The 19,593-nt window shown below is 51.5% G+C and overlaps 1 protein-coding gene across 2 annotated transcripts in view; it reads left to right on the top strand.

The window, feature by feature from the left end:
• Nucleotides 1–19,593, top strand: part of ATCAY (ATCAY kinesin light chain interacting caytaxin) — a 26,381-nt gene that overhangs the window by 3,841 nt on the left and 2,947 nt on the right. Inside the window, exons 2-9 of one of the 2 annotated variants that reach the window (XM_017847259.1) lie at nt 612–833; nt 2,302–2,487; nt 2,856–2,958; nt 4,299–4,430; nt 6,222–6,308; nt 11,292–11,390; nt 13,820–13,855; nt 15,200–15,271. In XM_017847259.1, the coding sequence (XP_017702748.1) occupies nt 612–833; nt 2,302–2,487; nt 2,856–2,958; nt 4,299–4,430; nt 6,222–6,308; nt 11,292–11,390; nt 13,820–13,855; nt 15,200–15,271 (937 nt within the window). Of the gene's footprint in view, nt 1–611; nt 834–2,301; nt 2,488–2,855; nt 2,959–4,298; nt 4,431–6,221; nt 6,309–11,291; nt 11,391–13,819; nt 13,856–15,199; nt 15,276–19,593 lie in introns of those variants that run through there. The other variant, XM_017847260.1, reaches the window with a different exon arrangement.

Here is a 19,593-nt window from a genome sequence, read left to right as displayed (position 1 = left end):
TTTATTTATTTATTTATTTATTTATTTATTTATTTATTTTTGAGATAGAGTTTCACTCTGTCACCCAGGCTGGAGTGCAATGGTATGATCTCGGCTCACTGTAACCTCCGCCTCCTGGGCTCAAGTGATTCTCCTGCCTCAGCCTCCTAAGTAGCTGGGATTACAGGCGCCCACCACCACGACTGGCTAACTTTTGTATTTTTAGTAGAGACGGGGTTTCGTCATGTTGGCCAGGCTGGTCTCGAACTCCTGACCTCAGGTGATCTGCCCGCCTTGGCCTCCCAAAGTGCTGGGATTACAGGCGTGAGCCACAGCACCCTGGGCCAAAGTCAGGCTTTGAACTCATGTCTACCCAATGTCCAAGCATCCATCCTTAATCTCTGAGGCAAGTGCCCTGCCCCTGCCCACAGGACAGTGGTTATAACATTCACCCTGTCAGGATGATGCCTGCTTCATTCTGCCCACCCCCAACAATGGCATGGATACAGAAGGGAGCCTACCCTCTCTCCCCCATTCCTGTATGATAAAACAGCTTCCACCAGGTAGGAAAATGGGGAGGAGGTAAAAGAGAGAAAGCAAAGATTTTTTCCGTGTTTCTCATTTCCCTGCAGCTCCTCCCAACACGCTAAACTTCAACGGAGCACATCGTAAGAGGAAGACGCTGGTGGCCCCAGATATCAACATTTCTCTGGATCAGAGTGAGGGATCCCTGCTGTCCGACGACTTCTTGGATACCCCCGATGACCTGGATATTAACGTGGATGACATTGAGACCCCCGATGAGACTGACTCGCTGGAGTTCCTGGGGAATGGCAACGAACTGGAGTGGGAAGGTAAAGATCGGGTCTCTCTGGGGCCTGCTGGAGGGCCCCCACCTTTCTGTCTCTGGATTCCCATAGGCTGAGAGAGTTACAAGTGGGGCAGGGGCTCTAAGCTGTCTAGCCTTAAACCCAGGAGATCAAGGCTGCAGTGAGACATGATCATGCCACTGCACTCCAGCCTGGACAACAGAATGGGACCCTGTCTTAAACATAAAATTTTTGCCAGGCGCAGTGGCTCACGCCTGTAATCCCAGCACTTTGGGAGGCCAAAGCAGGCAGATCACGAGGTCAGGAGATCGACCTCGTGATCACCGTGGCTAACACAGTGAAACCCTGTCTCTACTAAAAATACAAAAGTTAGCTGGGCGTGGTGGCAGGCGCCTGTAGTCCCAGCTACTCGGGAGGCTGAGGCAGGAGAATGGCATGAACACAGGAGGCGGAGCTTGCAGTGAGCTGAGATCGCGCCACTGCAGTCCAGCCTGGGCGACAGAGCGAGACTCCGTCTCAAAAAAATAAAATAAAATAAAAATAAAATTTTTTTTAAAAAGTGAGACCCTGTCTCAAAAATAAAATTTTTAAAAAAGAGAGCGAGGTGGGGCTGGGCGCCATGGCTCACACTTGTAATCCCAGCACTTTGGGAGGCCGAGACGGGCAGATCACGAGGTCAGGAGATCGAGACCATCCTGGCTAACACGGTGAAACCCCGTCTCTACTAAAAAATACAAAAAATTAGCCGGGCGAAGTGGCGGCGCCTGTAATCCCAGCTACTCGGGAGGCTGAGGCAGGAGAATGGCGTGAACTCGGGAGGCGGAGCTTGCAGTGAGCTGAGAGCCGGCCACTGCACTCCAGACTGGGTGACAGAGCGAGACTCCGTCTCAAAAAAAAAACAAACAAAAAAAAGAAAATAATTCAGCACAATGCAGTGTCTCATGCCTGTAATCCCAGAGCTTCGGGAGGCCAGGGTAGGAGGATCGCTCAAGGCCAGGAGCTTGAGACTGGCCTTGGCAACATATCGAAACCCTATCTCTACAAAAATATAAAAATTAGCTGGGTGTGGTGGTGCCCAACTGTAGTCCCAGGTATCTGGGAGGCTGAGGCATGAGGACTGCTCTCTGTGTGCCAGGCTCCTGGGAGAGTAAAACCCAGGCACGCATGTCCCGAGTGCCTTCGCGGTTTGATGAAGCAGATGCGTTCACCAGCTCTGAGAAGCTCCAGGACACAGGTCCTTAACCAACAGAGCACCCTGGGAGGCCAGCAAAGGGAATGTCCAGAAAGGCTTCCTGGAGGAGGCAGCATTTGAGCCACGCCTTGAAGGGGGATTGGGAGAGGAAAATGGGTCAGCAGAGCAGCCAGGCGGGGAGAAGCGAAGGACGTGTGGGTCCCGGAAGCAAGGGACACGGGAGAGGGGAAGGAAGGCCGAGCGGGAGGGCGGGAGGTATCTGGATTCACGTCCATGTGACTCTTCCCCTCCTGCTTCTAGATGACACCCCTGTGGCCACCGCCAAGAACATGCCCGGGGACAGCGCGGATCTATTTGGGGACGGCACGACAGAGGACGGCAGTGCCGCCAACGGGCGCCTGTGGCGGACAGTGATCATTGGGGAGCAAGAACACCGTATAGACCTGCACATGATCCGGCCTTACATGAAAGTAGTCACCCACGGAGGTGAGACCTGCCCCTTAGCACCCCCTTGGGGCTCCAGCCCGGCCCGCGGGGCAACAGGAGGCTCGTCAGTGCCCCACTCTGAACCTCAGTCTCTTTGTCTGATGCACTGGGATGTTAAGCCGTCAACTCGCTTGGGGTGGACGGACTGTGGGCCAGGTGTGCATGGCCAGGCAGGCACAGTGGGGGCTCCTGATGGTCGCTGTCACTCCCCACCGAAGGCAGAGACTGGCTGAGGGGTCGCTGGCTGCTGTGGCTCAGAGCCTTGCCCTCCCGAGCCTGTGGGCACCAGGATGTGGTGGGTGGTGCACAGGAGGCAGCTCAGGGCTGGGAGAGGAGTCTGACATTGCCGACCGGCTGCCTCTCCGCAGGGTACTATGGCGAAGGCCTCAACGCCATCATCGTCTTTGCAGCCTGCTTCCTTCCAGACAGCAGCCTCCCTGACTACCACTACATCATGGAGAACCTCTTCCTGTGAGTCCCTGCCTGCATGGGCAGCCTCGGGCCAGGTCTGACGCCTCCCTGGACACAGGGGCACCAGGCTGCAAGGATTGCATTGTGGGCCTAGGAAGCCTGCCTGGCACCAAGGAAGGGCGTGGCGGCCATAGACCTTGATCTGAGTCCCTGCTGGCCCTGAGGCTCACAGTGGCTTTCCTTCTGGGCCACCCTGTTCTCCTCACCGTCCTCCTCCTCTTCCTCCTCCTCCCCTTCCTTTTCCTCCTCCCCTTCCTCTCCCTTCTTTTCTCCTCTTCCTCCTTTTCGTCCTCTTGTCTATCATTTACTGAGCAGTTACTCTGTGGCAGCTGTGGGCTAAGTGCTTCCCATCTGCTAACACATCCCACCCTGACCATAGCCCTGTAAGGTAGACACCATTGCCTCCCATTCTACGGGTGAGCACCCTGAGCACAGAGAGGTTGAGTCACTTGCCCAAAGACACACAGGTGTCATTTTATTATGACAGATACAGGCAATACACACACAGCACCTGATAGCTGATATGAAGAGCTCATCAATCATGACAACTCTTATCATTGTTACTAATAAGATTTCCATCTTCAAGCCGGGCACAAGGCCTCACGTCTGTAATCCCAACAGTTTGGGAAGCTGAGGTGGGAGGATCGCTTGAGTCCAGGAATTTGAGACCAACTTGGCCAACATGGTGAAACCCCGTCTCTACTAAAAATACAAAAATTAGCCGGGCACATTAGTGGGCACCTGTGGTCCCAGCTACTCGGGAGGCTGAGGCAGGAGAATCGCTTGAACCCGGGAGGCGGAGGTTGCAGTGAGCCAAGATGGCACCACCGCACTCCAGCCTGGGTGACAGTACGAGACTCCGTCTCAAAAAAAAAAAAAAGCAAGGTCTAGAGACCAGCCTGGCCAACATAGTGAAACCGTCTCTACTAAAAATACAACAACTTAGCTGGGCTTGGTGGCAGGTGCCTTTAATCCCAGCTACTAGGGAGGCTGCAGCAGGAGAATCGCTTGAACCCGGGAAGCGGAGGTTGCAGTGAGCCGAGATCGCACCACTGCCCTCCAGCCTGGGCGACAAGAACAAAACTCCGTCTCAAAAAAAAAAACAAGAGTCAATAAAAGGGTGACTGCCCTAGGAGGCTGCCCGCTGACACCCATGTGGAGTGTGCTGGGATCATCCGCATCTGCTCCCACCCTGCAGTCCGCCAGGACAGCAGACAACACCTGGACTGCTGCGGCTGCCCAGCCAGGGCAGGGGTGGAGGCAGGCGGGGTCGGCACCGCAGGTGTCCTGACGCTGGACCCCTCCATGTTGGGTCCCTGCCTTCTGTGCCCCGTGAGCAGGTACGTCATCAGCAGCTTAGAGCTCCTGGTGGCTGAGGACTACATGATCGTGTACCTGAACGGCGCTACGCCCCGGCGAAGGATGCCAGGAATCGGCTGGCTGAAGAAGTGCTACCAGATGATCGATCGGAGGTGAGGTGGGGATGCCTCAGGATGCACAGCGGGGGCATGAAAATCACACAGGGGGCCGGGCTTGGTGGCTCACACCTGGAATCCCAGCATTTCGCGAGGCCGAGGTGGGAGGGTCCCTTGAGCCCAGGAGTTTGAGACAAGCCTGGGCAACACAGCAAGACCCTGTCTCTACAGAAAAACTTATAGGCTGGGCGAGGGGGCTCACACCTGTAATCCCAGCACTCTGGGAAGCCAAGGTGGGCAGATCACATGAGGTCAGGAGTTCAAGACCAGCCTGGCCAACATATAGTGAAATCCCATCTCTACTAAAAAAATTCAAAAATTAGCTGGGCATGGTGATGAACGCCTGTAGTCCCAGCTACTTGGGAAGCTGAGGCAGGAGGATCACTTGAACCCAAGAGACGGAGTTTGCAGTGAGCCAAGATCATGCCACTGCACTCCAGCCTGGGCGACAGAGCAAGACTCTGTCCCCATGAACAGTCACTCCCAATTCCTTCTCCCCAGGCCCTGGCACCCCCCCATCCTACTTTCTGTCTCTGTGAATCTGATGACTCTAGGGACCTCCTAGGACTGGAATCACACAGGATTTGTCCTTTTGTATCTGGCTTTCCTCACTGAGTGTGACGTCCTCAGGGTGCATCCACATTGTAGGCTTTGTCAGAGCCTCCTTCCTTTTCATGGCTGCATAATATTCCATTGCACGGACATACCACATTTGGTTTATCCATTCCGTTCATCTTCTTTTTTTTTTTTTTGAGACGGAGTCTCACTCTGTCACCCAGGCTGGAGTGCAGTGGCCGGATCTCAGCTCACTGCAAGCTCCGCCTCCCAGGTTCACGCCATTCTCCTGCCTCAGCCTCCCGAGTAGCTGGGACTACAGGCGCCTGCCACCTCACCCGGCTAGTTTTTTGTATTTTTTAGTAGAGATGGGGTTTCACCGTGTTAGCCAGGATGGTCTCGATCTCCGGACCTCGTGATCCGCCCGTCTCGGCCTCCCAAAGTGCTGGGATTACAGGCTTGAGCCACCGCGCCCGGCCTCCATTCCGTTCATCTTGTTGGACAAGGGTTGCTTTCACCCCTGGGTTATCGTAAATAGCCTCAGAGTGACATTAAAATTGAGCCAGCCAATCCATCCTTGCACCCTGGTTAGTGGAGGGAGGCTCCAAGGACAGGCTGGTCCCTCCTAGGGCATTAGGTGGTGAAAATACAATCTTGAGCCGGGCGCGGTGGCTCACACCTGTAATCCCAGCACTTTGGGAGGCCGAGGCGGGCGGATCACAAGGTCAGGAGATCGAGACCACGGTGAAACCCCGTCTCTACTAAAATACAAAAAATTAGCTGGGCACAGTGGCGGGCGCCTGTAGTCCCAGCTACTCGGGAGGCTGAGGCAGGAGAATGGCGTGAACCCGGGAGGCGAAGCTTGCAGTGAGCCGAGATCGCGCCACTGCACTCCAGCCTGGGCGACAGAGCGAGACTCTGACTCAAAAAAAAAAAAAAAAAAAAAATCTTGGCTGCTCAAATAACTGCCAACCTGGTTCACCTGCTCTGCACCATGGGGTCTCTATCTACCTCATCCACCTTAGCGTCTTAGGGACTCAAAGGGTGTGTCTTTATCCCACCATGGGACCCCCATGTCTTGGATGGGGACAGGGATTTGACAGGTACCTGGAGACCACATGTGGAATGAGCAAAGTGACGAATGCTTGCCTGTGGCTCTCCCGTCCCACCCAACTCCCCCTCCCCAGGGCTCGCCCCAGGAGCCCATCTTGCTTCCTTTGCGGCCCCACACAGATTGCGGAAAAACCTGAAGTCCTTGATCATCGTCCACCCCTCGTGGTTCATTCGGACTGTGCTGGCCATCTCTCGCCCTTTCATCAGGTGAGACGAGGAGGCTACAACCCGAGTCTGGTGTGTGTGTGCATCTGTGTGTGTGTGTGTGTGTGTGTGTGCATCTGTGTGTGTGTGTGCATGCATTTGTGTGTGCATCTGTGTGTGTGTGCATCTGTGTGTGTGTACATCTGTGTGTGTGTGCATCTGTGTGTGTGTGCATGCATTTGTGTGTGCATCTGTGTGTGTGTGTGCATCTGTGTGTGTGTGTGTGCATCTGTGTGTGTGTGTGTGCATCTGTGTGCATCTGTGTGTGTGTGTGCATCTGTGTGTGCATCTGTCTGTGTGCATCTGTGTGTGTGTGCATCTGTGTGTGTGTGCATCATTGTGTGTGCATCTGGTGTGTGTGTGTGCTGCATTTGGGTGTGGCATCTGTGTGTGCAACGTGTGGTGGCGTGTGTGTGCATCTGTTGGTCGTGTGTGCATCCATGCGTGGCCGCTGTTTGACTCTGCATGTTCCAGTCTTCCCTAATGAATACATATTATTGCTTTAAACAGTTTTAATATTGCACACAGCCAGGCAACCGGGGGTGGCTCACACCTGTAATCCCAGCTTACTCAGAAGGCTGCGAGGTGGGGAGGATTGTTTGAGGCCAGCCTGAGCAACAAGCAAAACCCCCATCTCTACCAAAAAATACAAAAATTAAGCCAGGACATGGTGGTGTGCAACTGTAGTTTCAGCTACCTTTGGGAGGCTCATGTGGGGGGAGGATGGCTTGAGCCCAGGCAGGCTCAAGGCTGTCAAATGAGCCGTGATCAGCCAACCTGTGTTTAACCTGCAAGCGCCCTGGTGACCCGATGAGGGACCCGCCTCGTTCTCAAAAGAAAATCAGCGCATGCCATGGCATCACACGGCTGTATGTCCCCAGCTACTCAGGAGGGCTGAGGCAGGAAGATCACTTGAGCCTAAGAGGTAAGGAGGTTGCAGTGAGCTTATGATCGCCCACTGCACTCCAGCCTCGGGAGACAGAGCAAGAACCCTGTCTCTAAAAAATGAAAAAATAGGCCGGGCCGCGGGTGGGTCATAGCCATGTAATTCCCAGCACTGTTGGGAGACCGGAGACGGGCGATCATGAGGTCAGGAGATCGAGACATCCTGCTAACATGGTGATAACCCCGTCTCTACTAAAAAAAAAAAAATACAAAGAAACTAGCCGGGGCAGAAGGTGGCGGGCGCGTAGTCCCAGCTACTGGGGAGGCCTGAAGGCCCAGGAGAACTGGCATAAACGCCCGGGACGGGCGGAGCTTGCGATGGAGCCCTGAGATCCGGCCCGGCCAGCTCCCAGCCCGGGCGACACAAGCGAGACCTCCCGTTCCAAAAACAAACAAGGAGAGGAGAGCGAGAGAGGAATAAATAAATAAATAATAAAATTAAAATAAAAATAAAATATATGCGATAAATAAATATGATTAATAATAACAATTTAAAATGTAAAACGTACAGTATAGTTCTATATGTATGATCATAGTTACTATCATAGTTATATGTTAAGCTAGAGTAAAACAGATCAGTGAAAAGTAAAAATTGGCATGTTAAATACCTTATTCCAATCCAATAAAATGTCATGCAAATTTAATTTAATCATGATGCAAAACAACTGGAATTGAATATTCTAAGAATTCCTAAGTGTTCATGTCCCAGTTACGAAATCTGGGGATCGAGTGAAAGAGACGAGGGCTTCGACTCTGCCGTTGCACGCACAGAACAGATTTCAACAGCAGGCACGATTTCAAGGCAGGCCTCTTTCAAACATGCTGTTTTCAAGGACTGCTATACCCTGAAAGGGCTTATTTACATATTAAGCGAATGAGAAATTGAGGAACTACACCTATTATGGAATCATTTTGCTCTAATAATGAACCACACAGGCCAAAAATGGACAAACCACGCATTTCCATCTAAAAAGAACTGCACTTTCGCACTTTCTCCTCTAATATTCCAGAATTCAGTTAACATAGGATTGCCCGTTTGCCCTTTTTGTTTTTTTTTTTTTTGTTTTTTTGTGAGACAGGCGCTCTCGCTCTGCGCCCAGGCATGGGAGTGCAGTGGCCCGGATCTCAGTCACTGCAAGCTCCGCCTTCCCTGGTTTACGCCATTCTTCCTGCCCTTCAAGCCTCCCGAGTACTGGGACTACAGCGCGCCGCCACACTCGGGCCCAGCTAGTTTTTTGTATTTTTTTTTTTTTCAGTAGGAGACGAGGCTTTCACCGTGTTAGCCAGGAATGGTCGTCCAGTCTCATGGATCCTCCCGTGCATCCGCCCGTCTCAGGCCTTCCAAAAGTGCTTGGGATTACCAGGCTTAGAGCCACCGCGCCCGGGCCAGCCCTTTGCCTTTAATATAGATTTATTGGGTTGGTGCAAAAATAATGGGAGTTCTTGCCACGCTTTTTTCCATTACAAAAACTAACAATCACTCTGCCACCAAAACTCCATTAATTCTATTTCACCGGCGCCAAATGGCTTTCCACGCTTGTAATCCCAAACACTTTGGAAGGTCCGAAATGAGAGAATCGCTTGAGCCGGGAGTTCGAGGACCCCAAAGCCCGGGCCAACATAGCAATACCCTGTCTCTACAAGAAAATTTTTTGTAAATACGGGCCGGGGGTGTCGGGTGACTCAGGCCTGTAATCCTAGCATTTTGGGAGGGCTGAGGGCAGGTGGATCCACTTCCGAGGTCAGGAAGTTTCAAAGACCAGCCTGGCCAAACACAGCCGAAAAATCCCATCCCTACTAAAAATGAACAAAAATTAGTGGGTGACTCCAAAGCCTGTAGTCCTAGCTACCCTCGGGAGCTGAGGCACAAGAATTTGCTTGAGCCTGGGAGACAGAGGTTGGCAAGTGAGCCAAGATCGGGGCCACTGCACTCCAGTCTGGGTACAGACAGGACGCAAGACTCTGTCCTCCAAAATAAGATAAATAATAAGAGAGAACTTTAATTTATCACGTTTGTTTAGTTTGGCCGGTGGAAAATGTTTGAAGGTGTAATTTTTGCTCTACAAAGGGGGAAGGAGCTGTAAGCTATTCCCCATAAAAGCCAATGAACCTGCGAGGCTGATTATGGGCTCCTCTACAACCCTCGAAGGTTTCAAACGATTATATAAATGAAAAGGGAAATTTCTAAAAAATCTTGTGCCGACCGGATGATCTAAACATTCGGCATGTGGCTGGGCGTGGTGGCTCCATCCCCCTGGTCAAAATCCAAGGCACTTTGGGCAGGCCAACGATGGGTGGAATCAACCTGAGGTCAAGGAGTTCGAGACCCAGAACTGGATGACACCACAAATCTCCAAAAAACAAACACCCAAAACATAGGTGGGGCGAACAAAGAATAAAGGACCTGAATAACACACACCCAGGAACTAAGAGAGCAGAAATCGCTTGAACCCTGGAGGCGGAGAAAGATAATAGGAACGATAAGAGTGTTAAAGACAAGGAGGAGACCCACTGAACCTCCGCCTTGGGCGACGGATAAAGCTACTTGACCATAAATATTTTATATCTTGAGGTACCATCATATCATTACAAAAACAACACACAAAGCACACACCTATCGCATTGGGGCATGAAGAAGACGTCGCTTGACAGCCAGTTAAAGATGAAGTCTGGGGCAACAGAAGTGCAACCCTTCCATTTCTCTCAAATTTTTTTTTTTTTTTTTTGGGAGATAGAGCTTGGCCCGTCCCAGCGGAGGTGCAGTGGCGACTCCAAGCTCACTGCAAACCTCCGCTCCGTTTGGGGTCCGCCTCTCCTGCCCCTCAGCCTCCCCGAAAGTCAGCCTGGGAAACCAGCGCCGGCCACCTCCCGGGGCTAGTATTTTAGTGAGCGGTTTTTCACCGTGTTAGCCAGGAATGGGTCCCTCGGGAATTCTCCTTGACCCTTCGTGATCTGCCCGTCTGGCGTCCAAAGTGCTGGGATTACAGGCTTGAGCCACGGCGCCCGGCCAAAAAACTTTTTTTTTAATTAGCCAGGCCTGGTGACACGTACCTGTGATCCCAGCTACTCAAAGGTTGAGGGAGGAAGATCACTTGAGCCCAGGAGGCCGAGACTGCAGTAAGCCATGATTGCACCACTGCACTCCAACCTGGGTGACAGAGTGAGACTGTCTCTAAAAAAAAAAAAAGAATACCATGACGTGCAGGTGACGAAACACCACGCGGTACCAGATGGCCAGAGTTCAGGGCTGGACAGGAAAGAACCATTCATCCCTAAAGAACAGAGAATTGGGCCAGGCGGGGTGGCTCATGACTGCACTTTGGGAGGTAGAAGCGGGTAGATCACGTGAGGTCAGGAGTTGGAGACCAGCCTGGCCAACATGATGAAACCCCATCTCCACTAAAAATACAAAATTAGCCGGGAGTGGTGATGTATGCCTGTAGTCCCAGCTACTCGGGAGGCTGAGGCAGGGGAAATCGCTTGAACCTGGGAGGCGGAGGTTGCAGTGAGCCGAGATTGCAACACTGCACTCCAGCCTGGGTGACAGAACGAGACTCTGTCTCAAGAAAAAAAAAAAAACGAGAATCAACTGGCAGCCCCACGTGCCCCCTTCTTGTGCCCAACTGAGTGTTGGCTGTGCCGTCCTGTGCAGTGACATGGAGGGAAAGCATTCTTGGGGAAAATTAACACAGACAAGCAACTTTTTTAGATGATGGTAAAACAGCCTGTAGAGCCTGAGACCATCTCCCCGCCTCCTGACTTGCTTCCAACAAGATCCTCATTGCAGGAACCCCTGGCCTGCAATGAGTGCATGGCCCTGCTTGCAAGGGCCTCGGGGCAGACCCGGGGTCTCCACCCCATACATGGGGTGCAGGTGAATTAAGGCTGTCATCGGGCGCAAGGGAGGTGTCGTCATCTGCCCTGGGGCATCCTGGAGTGGGGTCCTGTAGGCATCCCTGTCGCCATGGCTCTGTCTGGACCTAGGTAACCCCCACCCCATGGGTTGCATTTCAGACCTCTCCCTCCTTCTCCCCCTACCAGCGTCAAGTTCATCAACAAGATCCAGTATGTGCACAGCTTGGAAGACCTGGAGCAACTCATCCCCATGGAACACGTCCAGATCCCAGACTGCGTCCTGCAGTGAGTGGCCCCACAGTCCTCCCCACCGTATTAGTCCATTTTCGTGCTGCTGATAAAGACCCACCTGAGACAGGGCAGTTTACAAAAGAGGTTTAAGGGGCCGGGCGCAGTGGCTCACGCCGGTAATCCCAGCATTTTGGGAGGCTGAGGCAGGTGGATCACGAGGTCTGGAGATTGAGACCATCCTGGCTAACACGGTGAAACCCCGTCTCTACTAAAAATACCAAAAAACTAGCCAGGCATGGTGGCGGGCGCCTGTAGTCCCAGCTACTCGGGAGGCTGAGACAGGAGAACGGCGTGAATCCGGGAGGCGGAGCTTGCAGCGGGCTGAGATCGCGCCACTGCACTCCAGCCTGGGCGACAGAGCGAGACTCTGTCTCAAAAAAATAAATTAATTTAAAAAAGAGGTTTAAGGTAAGGGACTCACAATTCCATACGGCTTGGAAGGGGTGGCTCCCAGTCATGGTGGAAGGTGCATATCTCCCACAGCTGTAGGCAAGAGAAGGCAGTTTGTTCAGGGAAAGTCCCCTTTATAAAACCATCAGATCTCGTGAGACTTACTCACTCTCACGAGAATAGCACAGGAAAGACCTGCCTCCGTGATTCAGTGACCTCCCGCCAGGTCCCTCCCACAACACGAGGGAATTATGGGAGCTACAATTCAAGATGAGATTTGGGTGGAGAGACCAGGCAAGGTGGCTCACGCCTGTAATCCCAGCACTGTAATCCCAGCACTTTGAGAGGCTGAGACGGGCAGATCACCTGAGGTCAGGAGTTCGAGACTAGCCTGGCCAAGATGGTGAAACCCCGTCTCTCCTAAAATACAAAATTAGCCAGGTGTGGTGGCACATGCCTGTAATCCCAGCTACTCAGGAGGCTGAGACAGGAGAATCGCTTGAACCCGGGAGGCAGAGGTTGCGGTGAGCCGAGATCGCACCATTGCATTCCAACCTGGGTAACAAGAGTGAAACTCCATCTCAAAAAAAAAAAAAAATATTTGGGTGGAGATACAGTCAAACCATACCACCCCAACACCCCCCTACTGGGTCCCCCTGGCTGCCAGCAGCCAGCAATGAGGGGAAACGCAGACTTGGAATGCGGGGACTAGAACCCACCAATTTATTTCCTGGAGCCCCTCAGGGACCTGGAGCTTGGGGAAGGGATGGGCAGTATCAAGTCCTGTTCTTTTTTCACTGAACGTTACATCATCAACACCTCCCCTAGGTTCATGCTGCAAAAATCTCCTTAAACATACATTTTTTTATTGTGGTAGAATACACGTAACATAGAACTTGGCATCTTAACCATTTCTTTTTTTATTTTAATTTTATTTATTTATTTATTTATTTGAGAAGGAGTTTTGCTCTTGTTGCCCAGGCTGGAGTGCAATGGTGCCATCTCGGCTCACCACAACCTCTACCTCCCGGGTTTAAGCAATTCTCCTGCCTCAACCTCCCAAGTAGCTGGGATTATAAGCATGCACCACCATGCCCAGCTAAATTTTGTGTGTGTGTGTGTGTGTATTTTTAGTAAAGACAGGGTTTCTCCATATTCGTCAGGCTGGTCTTGAACTCCTGACCTCAGGTGATCTGCCCGCCTCAGCCTCCCAAAGTGCTGGGATTACAGGCATGAGCCACTGTGCCCAGCCTGTTTTTTGTTGTTGTTTGTTTGTTTTGAGACGGAGTCTCGCTGTGTCACCCAGGCTGGAGTGCAATGGCGCAATCTCGACTCACCATGTCCTCCGGCTTCTAGGTTCAAGCGATTTTTGTGCCTCAGCCTCCCAAGTAGCTGGGATTGCAGGCACCTGCCACCACGCCCAGCTAATTTTTGTATTTTTAGTAGAGATAAGGTTTCATCATGTTGGTCAGGCTGGTCTCAAACTCCTGAGCTCAGGTGATCCGCCTGCCTCGGCCTCCCAAAGTTCTGGGATTACAGGCGTGAGGCACCGTGCCCGGCCAACACATAAACATTTATAATCAAAAATGCATCTATGGGCCAGGTGCAGTGGCTCATGCCTGTAATCCCAGCACATTGGGAGGCCGAGGCGGGTGGATCACAAGGTCAGGAGTTTGAGACCAGCCAGGCCAACATAGTGAAACCCCATCTCTACTAAAAATACAAAAAATTAGCTGGACGTGGTAGCAGGTGCCTGTAGTCCCAGCTACTTGGGAGGCTCAAGCAGGAGAATCACTCAAACCGAGGAGGTGGAGGTTGCAGTGAGCCAAATCGTGCCACTGCATTCCAGCCTGGGTGACAGTGCAAGACTCCATCTCAAAAAAAAAAAAAAAAAAGAAAAGAAAAGAAAAAAGAAGAAGAAAAGAAAGAAAACGAGAGCTTGTTTCTCTGGTTGAAAAGGAAAAGGAATTCCCCAGAAAGTGTATCTCAGGGGAAAAGGAAGGTCATCTCTGACATATTTTTCTTTCTTTCAGATACGAAGAGGAAAGACTGAAGGCCAGGAGGGAGAGGTGTGTGCAGAGTGGTGTCTGCTGGGGCTTTGGGTCGGGGCAGCGGGGGGCTGAGCTGGACTCTCAGTTAGGGAAACCCAGTGACTTCCAGGCAGCAGGGACCATTGTCCTGTGCAGGGCTTAAGATGCTACCCTTCTTGGCCGGGCGAGGTGGCTCAAACCTGTAATCCCAGCACTTTGGGAGGCCGAGACGGGCGGATCATGAGGTCAGGAGATCGAGACCATCCTGGCTAACACGGTGAAACCCCGTCTCTACTAAAAAAATACAAAAAACTAGCCGGGCGAGGTGGCGGGCGCCTGTAGTCCCAGCTACTCGGGAGGCTGAGGCAGGAGAACGGCGTAAACCCGGGAGGCAGAGCTTGCAGTGAGCTGAGATCCGGCCACTGCACTCCAGCCTGGGCGGCAGAGCGAGACTCCGTCTCAAAAAAAAAAGAAAAAAAAAAAAGATGCTACCCTTCTGGCAAGGACGTTAAACTCAGACCTGGGTTCAAATCCTGGCTCCCGCATTTAGCTGCAAGGTTACATTAAGCAAATAAAATGCTAACAACCACCTTGGAGGTTATTGTGCAAGATGAGGGACCCTTGGGAAAAAAAGGTTGCGCACAGACTTCATGCTCCATAAAGCATAAAAGTCAGGACGGGCGCAGTGGCTCACCCAGCCCTTTGGGAGGATGTAATCCCAGCACTTTGGGAGGCTGAGGCAGGAGGATCATGTGAGGGCAGGAGTTGGAGACCAGCCTGGGCAACATGGAATAACCCCATCTCTACCAAAAATACAAAAATTAGCCAGGCGTGGTGGTGCGTGCCTGAAATCCCAGCTACTTGGGAGGCTGAGACAGGAGAAGCACTTGGACCCAGAGGGGGAGCTTGCAGGGAGCCGAGATCGTGCCATGGCACTCCAGCGTGGGTGACAGAGCAAGACTCTGTCTCAAAAAAATAAAATAAAATAAAAATTAGCCAGGTGTGGTGGCATGCGTCTGTAGTTCAGCTACTTGTGGGAAGACTGAATTGGGAGGACTGCTTGAGCCCAGGAAGTTGAGGCTGCAGTAAGCCATGATTGTACCATTGCACTCCAGCCTGGGCAACAGAGCAAGACCCTGTTTCAAAGCAAAAAAAAAAAAACAGCCTTTATCATGCCAGGTCCAATGTCAGCTTTGAGGGGAAACAGAGGCAAGACAGAGTCTTGGTCCCAGAAGTTTTCTCAAATAGCAAAGGTGGGGAACGTCTCACTGGTTTGGAAAACAGGTCCCAGGGACAGGAAAATCAGAGAGGCCAATACTAGCCGAGAGCCCCTTGGCCTGGCTGGGCTAGTCACCCTCATCACCTCGTTCTCTCTGTCCACAGCGCGAGGCCCCAGCCGGAGTTTGTGATGCCCAGGTCTGAAGAGAAGCCAGAGGTGGCACCAGTGGAAAACAGGTAGGTGTGCAGGGGACTATGGGCAGAGACCTGACAGTCACGGGAGGCTGCCTAGTCCCTTGGGGGAGGCTAGGTAGGAGGCGGGTCCTTGTTTAAGGACAGAAAATGGAACTAAGTGGCTGGGCGTGGTGGCTCACGCCTGTAATCCCAGCACTTTGGGAGGCCAAGGTGGGCGGATCACATGAGGTCAGGAGTTCGAGACCAGCCTGGCCAGCATGGTGAAACCTCATCTCTACTAAAAATACAAAAATGAGCTGGGTGTGGTGGTGGGTGCCTGTAATCCTAGCTACTTGGGAGGCTGAGGCAGGAGATTCACTTGAACCCAGGAGACAGAGGTTGCAGTGAACCGAGATAGCACCACTGCACTAGACGACAAAGTGAGACTCCATCTCAAAAAAATAAATACATAAATAAAATAAAAATAAAAATTATCGGGCGGGCGCAGTGGCTCACGCCTGTAATCCTAGTATTTTGGGAGGCCGAGGCGGGAGGATCACAAGGTCAAGAGATCGAGACCATCCTAGCTAACACAGTGAAACCCCATCTCTTCTAAAAATACAAAAATTAGCTGGGTGTGGTGGCTTGCGCCTATAGTCCCAGCTACCTGGAAGGGCTGAGGCAGGAGAATCACTTGAACCCGGGAAGTGGAGCTTGCAGTAAGCCTAGATCACACTACTGCACTCCAGCCTGGCGACAGAGCGAGACTCCATCTCATAATAAATAAACAAATAAATAAATATCGAGGTGTGGTGATGTACACTTGTAGTTCCTACTTAGAAGGGTGAAGTAGGCAGATGGCTAGAGCCCAGGAGGTTAAGGCTACAGCAAGCTATGATTGCACTCCAGCCTGGACAACAGAGCAAGACCCTGTCTCAAAAAAAAGTTTTCACAATGTTCCCATATTATCACAATCTCAATGTTATCATAATGACGAAAGGTGACCTTTGTCCAAGTCCCAGCAGGTAGATTCAGACTCCCCAAGTCCAGCAGACCCTGAGCAATTTTATTGGCTTCATTTTGTGTTACTGAAGGGCCTTGGCCAATTTTCTCAAAACTGATTGTTCAGGCTAATTTGTTATGCAGCAGATGCACACCAACATCTGTTTTGTACCAGGTACAGCAGTGTCGGTCCTCACAGGGCTTACAGCCTCCACCAACAGGTAGAAAATGCCCAAGAATGGGCAGTGTGGCTCACGCCTGTAATCCCAGCACTTTGGGAGGCCAAAGCAGGAGGACCATTTGAGGCCAGGAGTTCGAGACCAGCCTGGGCAACATATTGAGACTCCATCGCTATAAAAAGTTTAAAAATTAGCCAGGCATGATGGTGTGTAGTTTGTAGTCCCAGCTACTTGGGAGGCTGAGGTGGGAGTGAGCCCAGAGTTGGAAGCTGCAGTGAGCCATGATTGCACCACTGCACTCCAGCCTGGGCAACATCACAAGACCCTGTATCTGTTTTTTTATTTTATTTTATTTTTTTAAGACAGATTTTCACTCTTGTCGCCCAGGGGCTGGAGTACAGTTGTGCCATCTCGGCTCACTGCAACCTCCGCCTCCTAGGTTCAAGTGATTCTCCTGCCTCAGCCTCCCGAGTAGCTGAGATGACAGGCACCCGCCACCACGCCCAGCTACTTTTTGTATTTTTAGTAGAGACAGGGTTTTACCATGTTGGCCAGGCTGGTCTCGAACTCCTGACCTCAAGTGATCAGCCCGCCTCAACCTCCCAAAGTGCTGGGATTACAGGTATGAGCCACCCAGCCAAGACCCTGTATCTTAAAAAAAAAAAAAAAAAAAAATCAAGGTTAAAAAAAAAAAAAAGAAAAAGCCCAGTCTCCGTCTTCCTCCACAGGTTGCTCCACGGTCACAGAAGATGAGGAAACAAGGTGGATGGTGTGTCATGCAGGGTGCTCGTGCTGTTTTCAAAATGTCCCTGCCTAGGCCGGCGCGGTGGCTCAAGCCTGATAATCCAAGCACTTTGGGAGACCGAGACAGGCGGATCACGAGGTCAGGAATCAAGGACCATCGCTGGTACACGGTGTGTGTGAAACCCCATCTTTACTAAAAAATACAAAAAACCTTGCCGGGCAAGTGGCGGGCGCCTGTAGTCCCAGCTCTGGAGAGGCTGATAGGAGAATGGCGGTAAACCGGACGATCTGCGATGAGCTGAGATCCGGCCACTGCACTCCAGGCCTGGGCGATAGAGCGAGACTCCGTCTCAAAAAAAAAAAAAAAAAAAATGTCCTGCCTGGACCTGTATTAGTCAGGGTTCTCTAGAGGAACAGAAAATCGAATCAGCTGCCAGCGAATATAAAGCAGGCAGGGAGCCTAATCCCAGGAAAACTGCCCCGTGACTTATTGGGAGTGGGGGATGCGGCACCTGGGAGACAGGGAGATGGTGGTTCCCTTAACCAGTCAGGCCTTCCTTGCACAACTCCAGGGGGCGCCATTACCTAGACCAGGATGCAAATGAGGCCCCAGAGTTATGCAGTGGAGCAGCCCTCAAGGAAAAACCCACACAGAGCCAGGGTCCCCGAAGCCCAGGATATGATGCCACAAAAGGGCAGACTGTCCACACTCTGCCTCCGATTCTCCACTTGGTTCTGGATGCCAAGAAAAGCCTCCCTGTGGTTGGGCACAGTGGTTCACGCCTGTAATCCCAGCACTTTGGGAGGCTGAGGCAGGCGGATCATTTGAGATCAGGAGTTCAAGACCAGCCTGGGCAAGATGGCAAGACCCCCGTCCCTACAAAAAATACAAAAATTAGCCAGGTGAGCCAAGATCGTACCACTGCACTCCACAGCCTGGGCAATAGAGCTAGACTTTGTCTCAAAAAAGAAAAAAAAAAAAGGAAAGAAAAGAAAGCCTCACTGTGTGTTAGTTTCCAAGAGTACCCTCAGATGCAATGGTTTGCCAGAAGGACTCACAGAGCTCAGTAAAGCCGTCATATTCACGGTTATGGTTTATCACAGTGGAATGGTTTATTACAGTAGAAGGGTACAGTTAAAAATCAGCAAAAAGCTGCGCATGGTGGCTTATGCCTGTAATCCCAGCACTTTGGGAGGCTGAGGCAGGTGGATCACTTGAAATCAGGAGTTCAAGACCAGCCTGGCCAAACAGGGTAAAACCCATCTCTACTAAAAATACAAAATTAGCTGGGCGTGGTGGCACACACCTGGGGTCCCAGCTACTCAGGAAGCTGAGGCAAGAGAATTGCTTGAACCTGGGAGGCAGAGGTTGCAGTAAGCTGAGATTGCACCATTGCATTCCAGCCTGGGCAACAGAGCGAGACTCCGTTTCAAAAAAAAAAAAAAATCAACAAAAGGAAGAGGTGCATAGGGCAGGATCCAGGAGAGATCGGGTGGAAGCCTCCAAGTGTCCTCTCCCAGTGGGGTTGTGTGGACAGCCTTTATTTCTCCCAGCAGGGATGTGTGGCAAAACACACAAAGTGCTGCCAATTAGAGAAGCTGACCCAAGCCTTAGTGGCTAGGGTGTTCATTGAGAGTCAACTACATACACCTGGCTGACTGTCTGCATGGCTGTTCTTAGCCTCCAGCCCCTGCACAGATCGAGCTGATGCCACATGGCCCAAGTTCCCACCCTAAGTCACGTTGTGAGTGTATTAGTCCATTCTCATGCTGCTATGAAGAAATACCCAAGACTAGGTAATTTATAAAGAAAAGAGGTATAATTAACTCACAGTTCTGCATGGCTGGGGAGGCCCCAGGAAATTTACAATCCTGGCGGAAGGCACCTTTCACTGCACAGCAGGAGAGAGAAGTGCTGAGCAAAGGGGGAAAGCCCCTTATAAAACCATCAGATCTTGTGAGAACTCACTATCACAAGAATAGCATGGGGTAACCGCCCCATGGCTCAGTTACCTCCCACTGAGTACCTCCCACCACAAGGGGGGTTACAGGAACTACAATTCAAGATGAGATTTGGGTGATGACACAGTCCAACCATATCAGTTAGCATAGACTATCTGGCATGACCCACAGAGACACTCCAGGCAGGATGCTCCAAGAGTTTAGAGGTTACTCCCAGGAGCCAGGGAAGGACCAAACTTTTCTTTAAAATGTGTGGGATTTATCCTTGACCATAGAGTTGTTTGTTGTTGTTGTTGTTGTTGTTGTTGTTGTTGTTGTTGTTTTTGAGATGGAGTCTCACTCTGTCATCCAGGCTGGAGTGTGGTCGCGTGATCTCGGCTCACTGCAAGCTCTGCCTTCCGGGTTCACTCCATTCTCCTGCCTCAGCCTCCCGAGTAACTGGGACTACAGGCATCCGCCGCCATGCCCAGCTAATTTTTTGTATTTTTTTTTTTTTTT

The sequence above is a fragment of the Rhinopithecus bieti genome, unplaced genomic scaffold (assembly GCF_001698545.2).
Source record: "Rhinopithecus bieti isolate Rb0 unplaced genomic scaffold, ASM169854v2 scaffold_28055, whole genome shotgun sequence".
Taxonomy (NCBI): Eukaryota; Metazoa; Chordata; class Mammalia; order Primates; family Cercopithecidae; genus Rhinopithecus; species Rhinopithecus bieti.
Note: the sequence above shows the minus strand (reverse complement) of the source record. Positions and strands in the feature narration are given on the sequence as shown.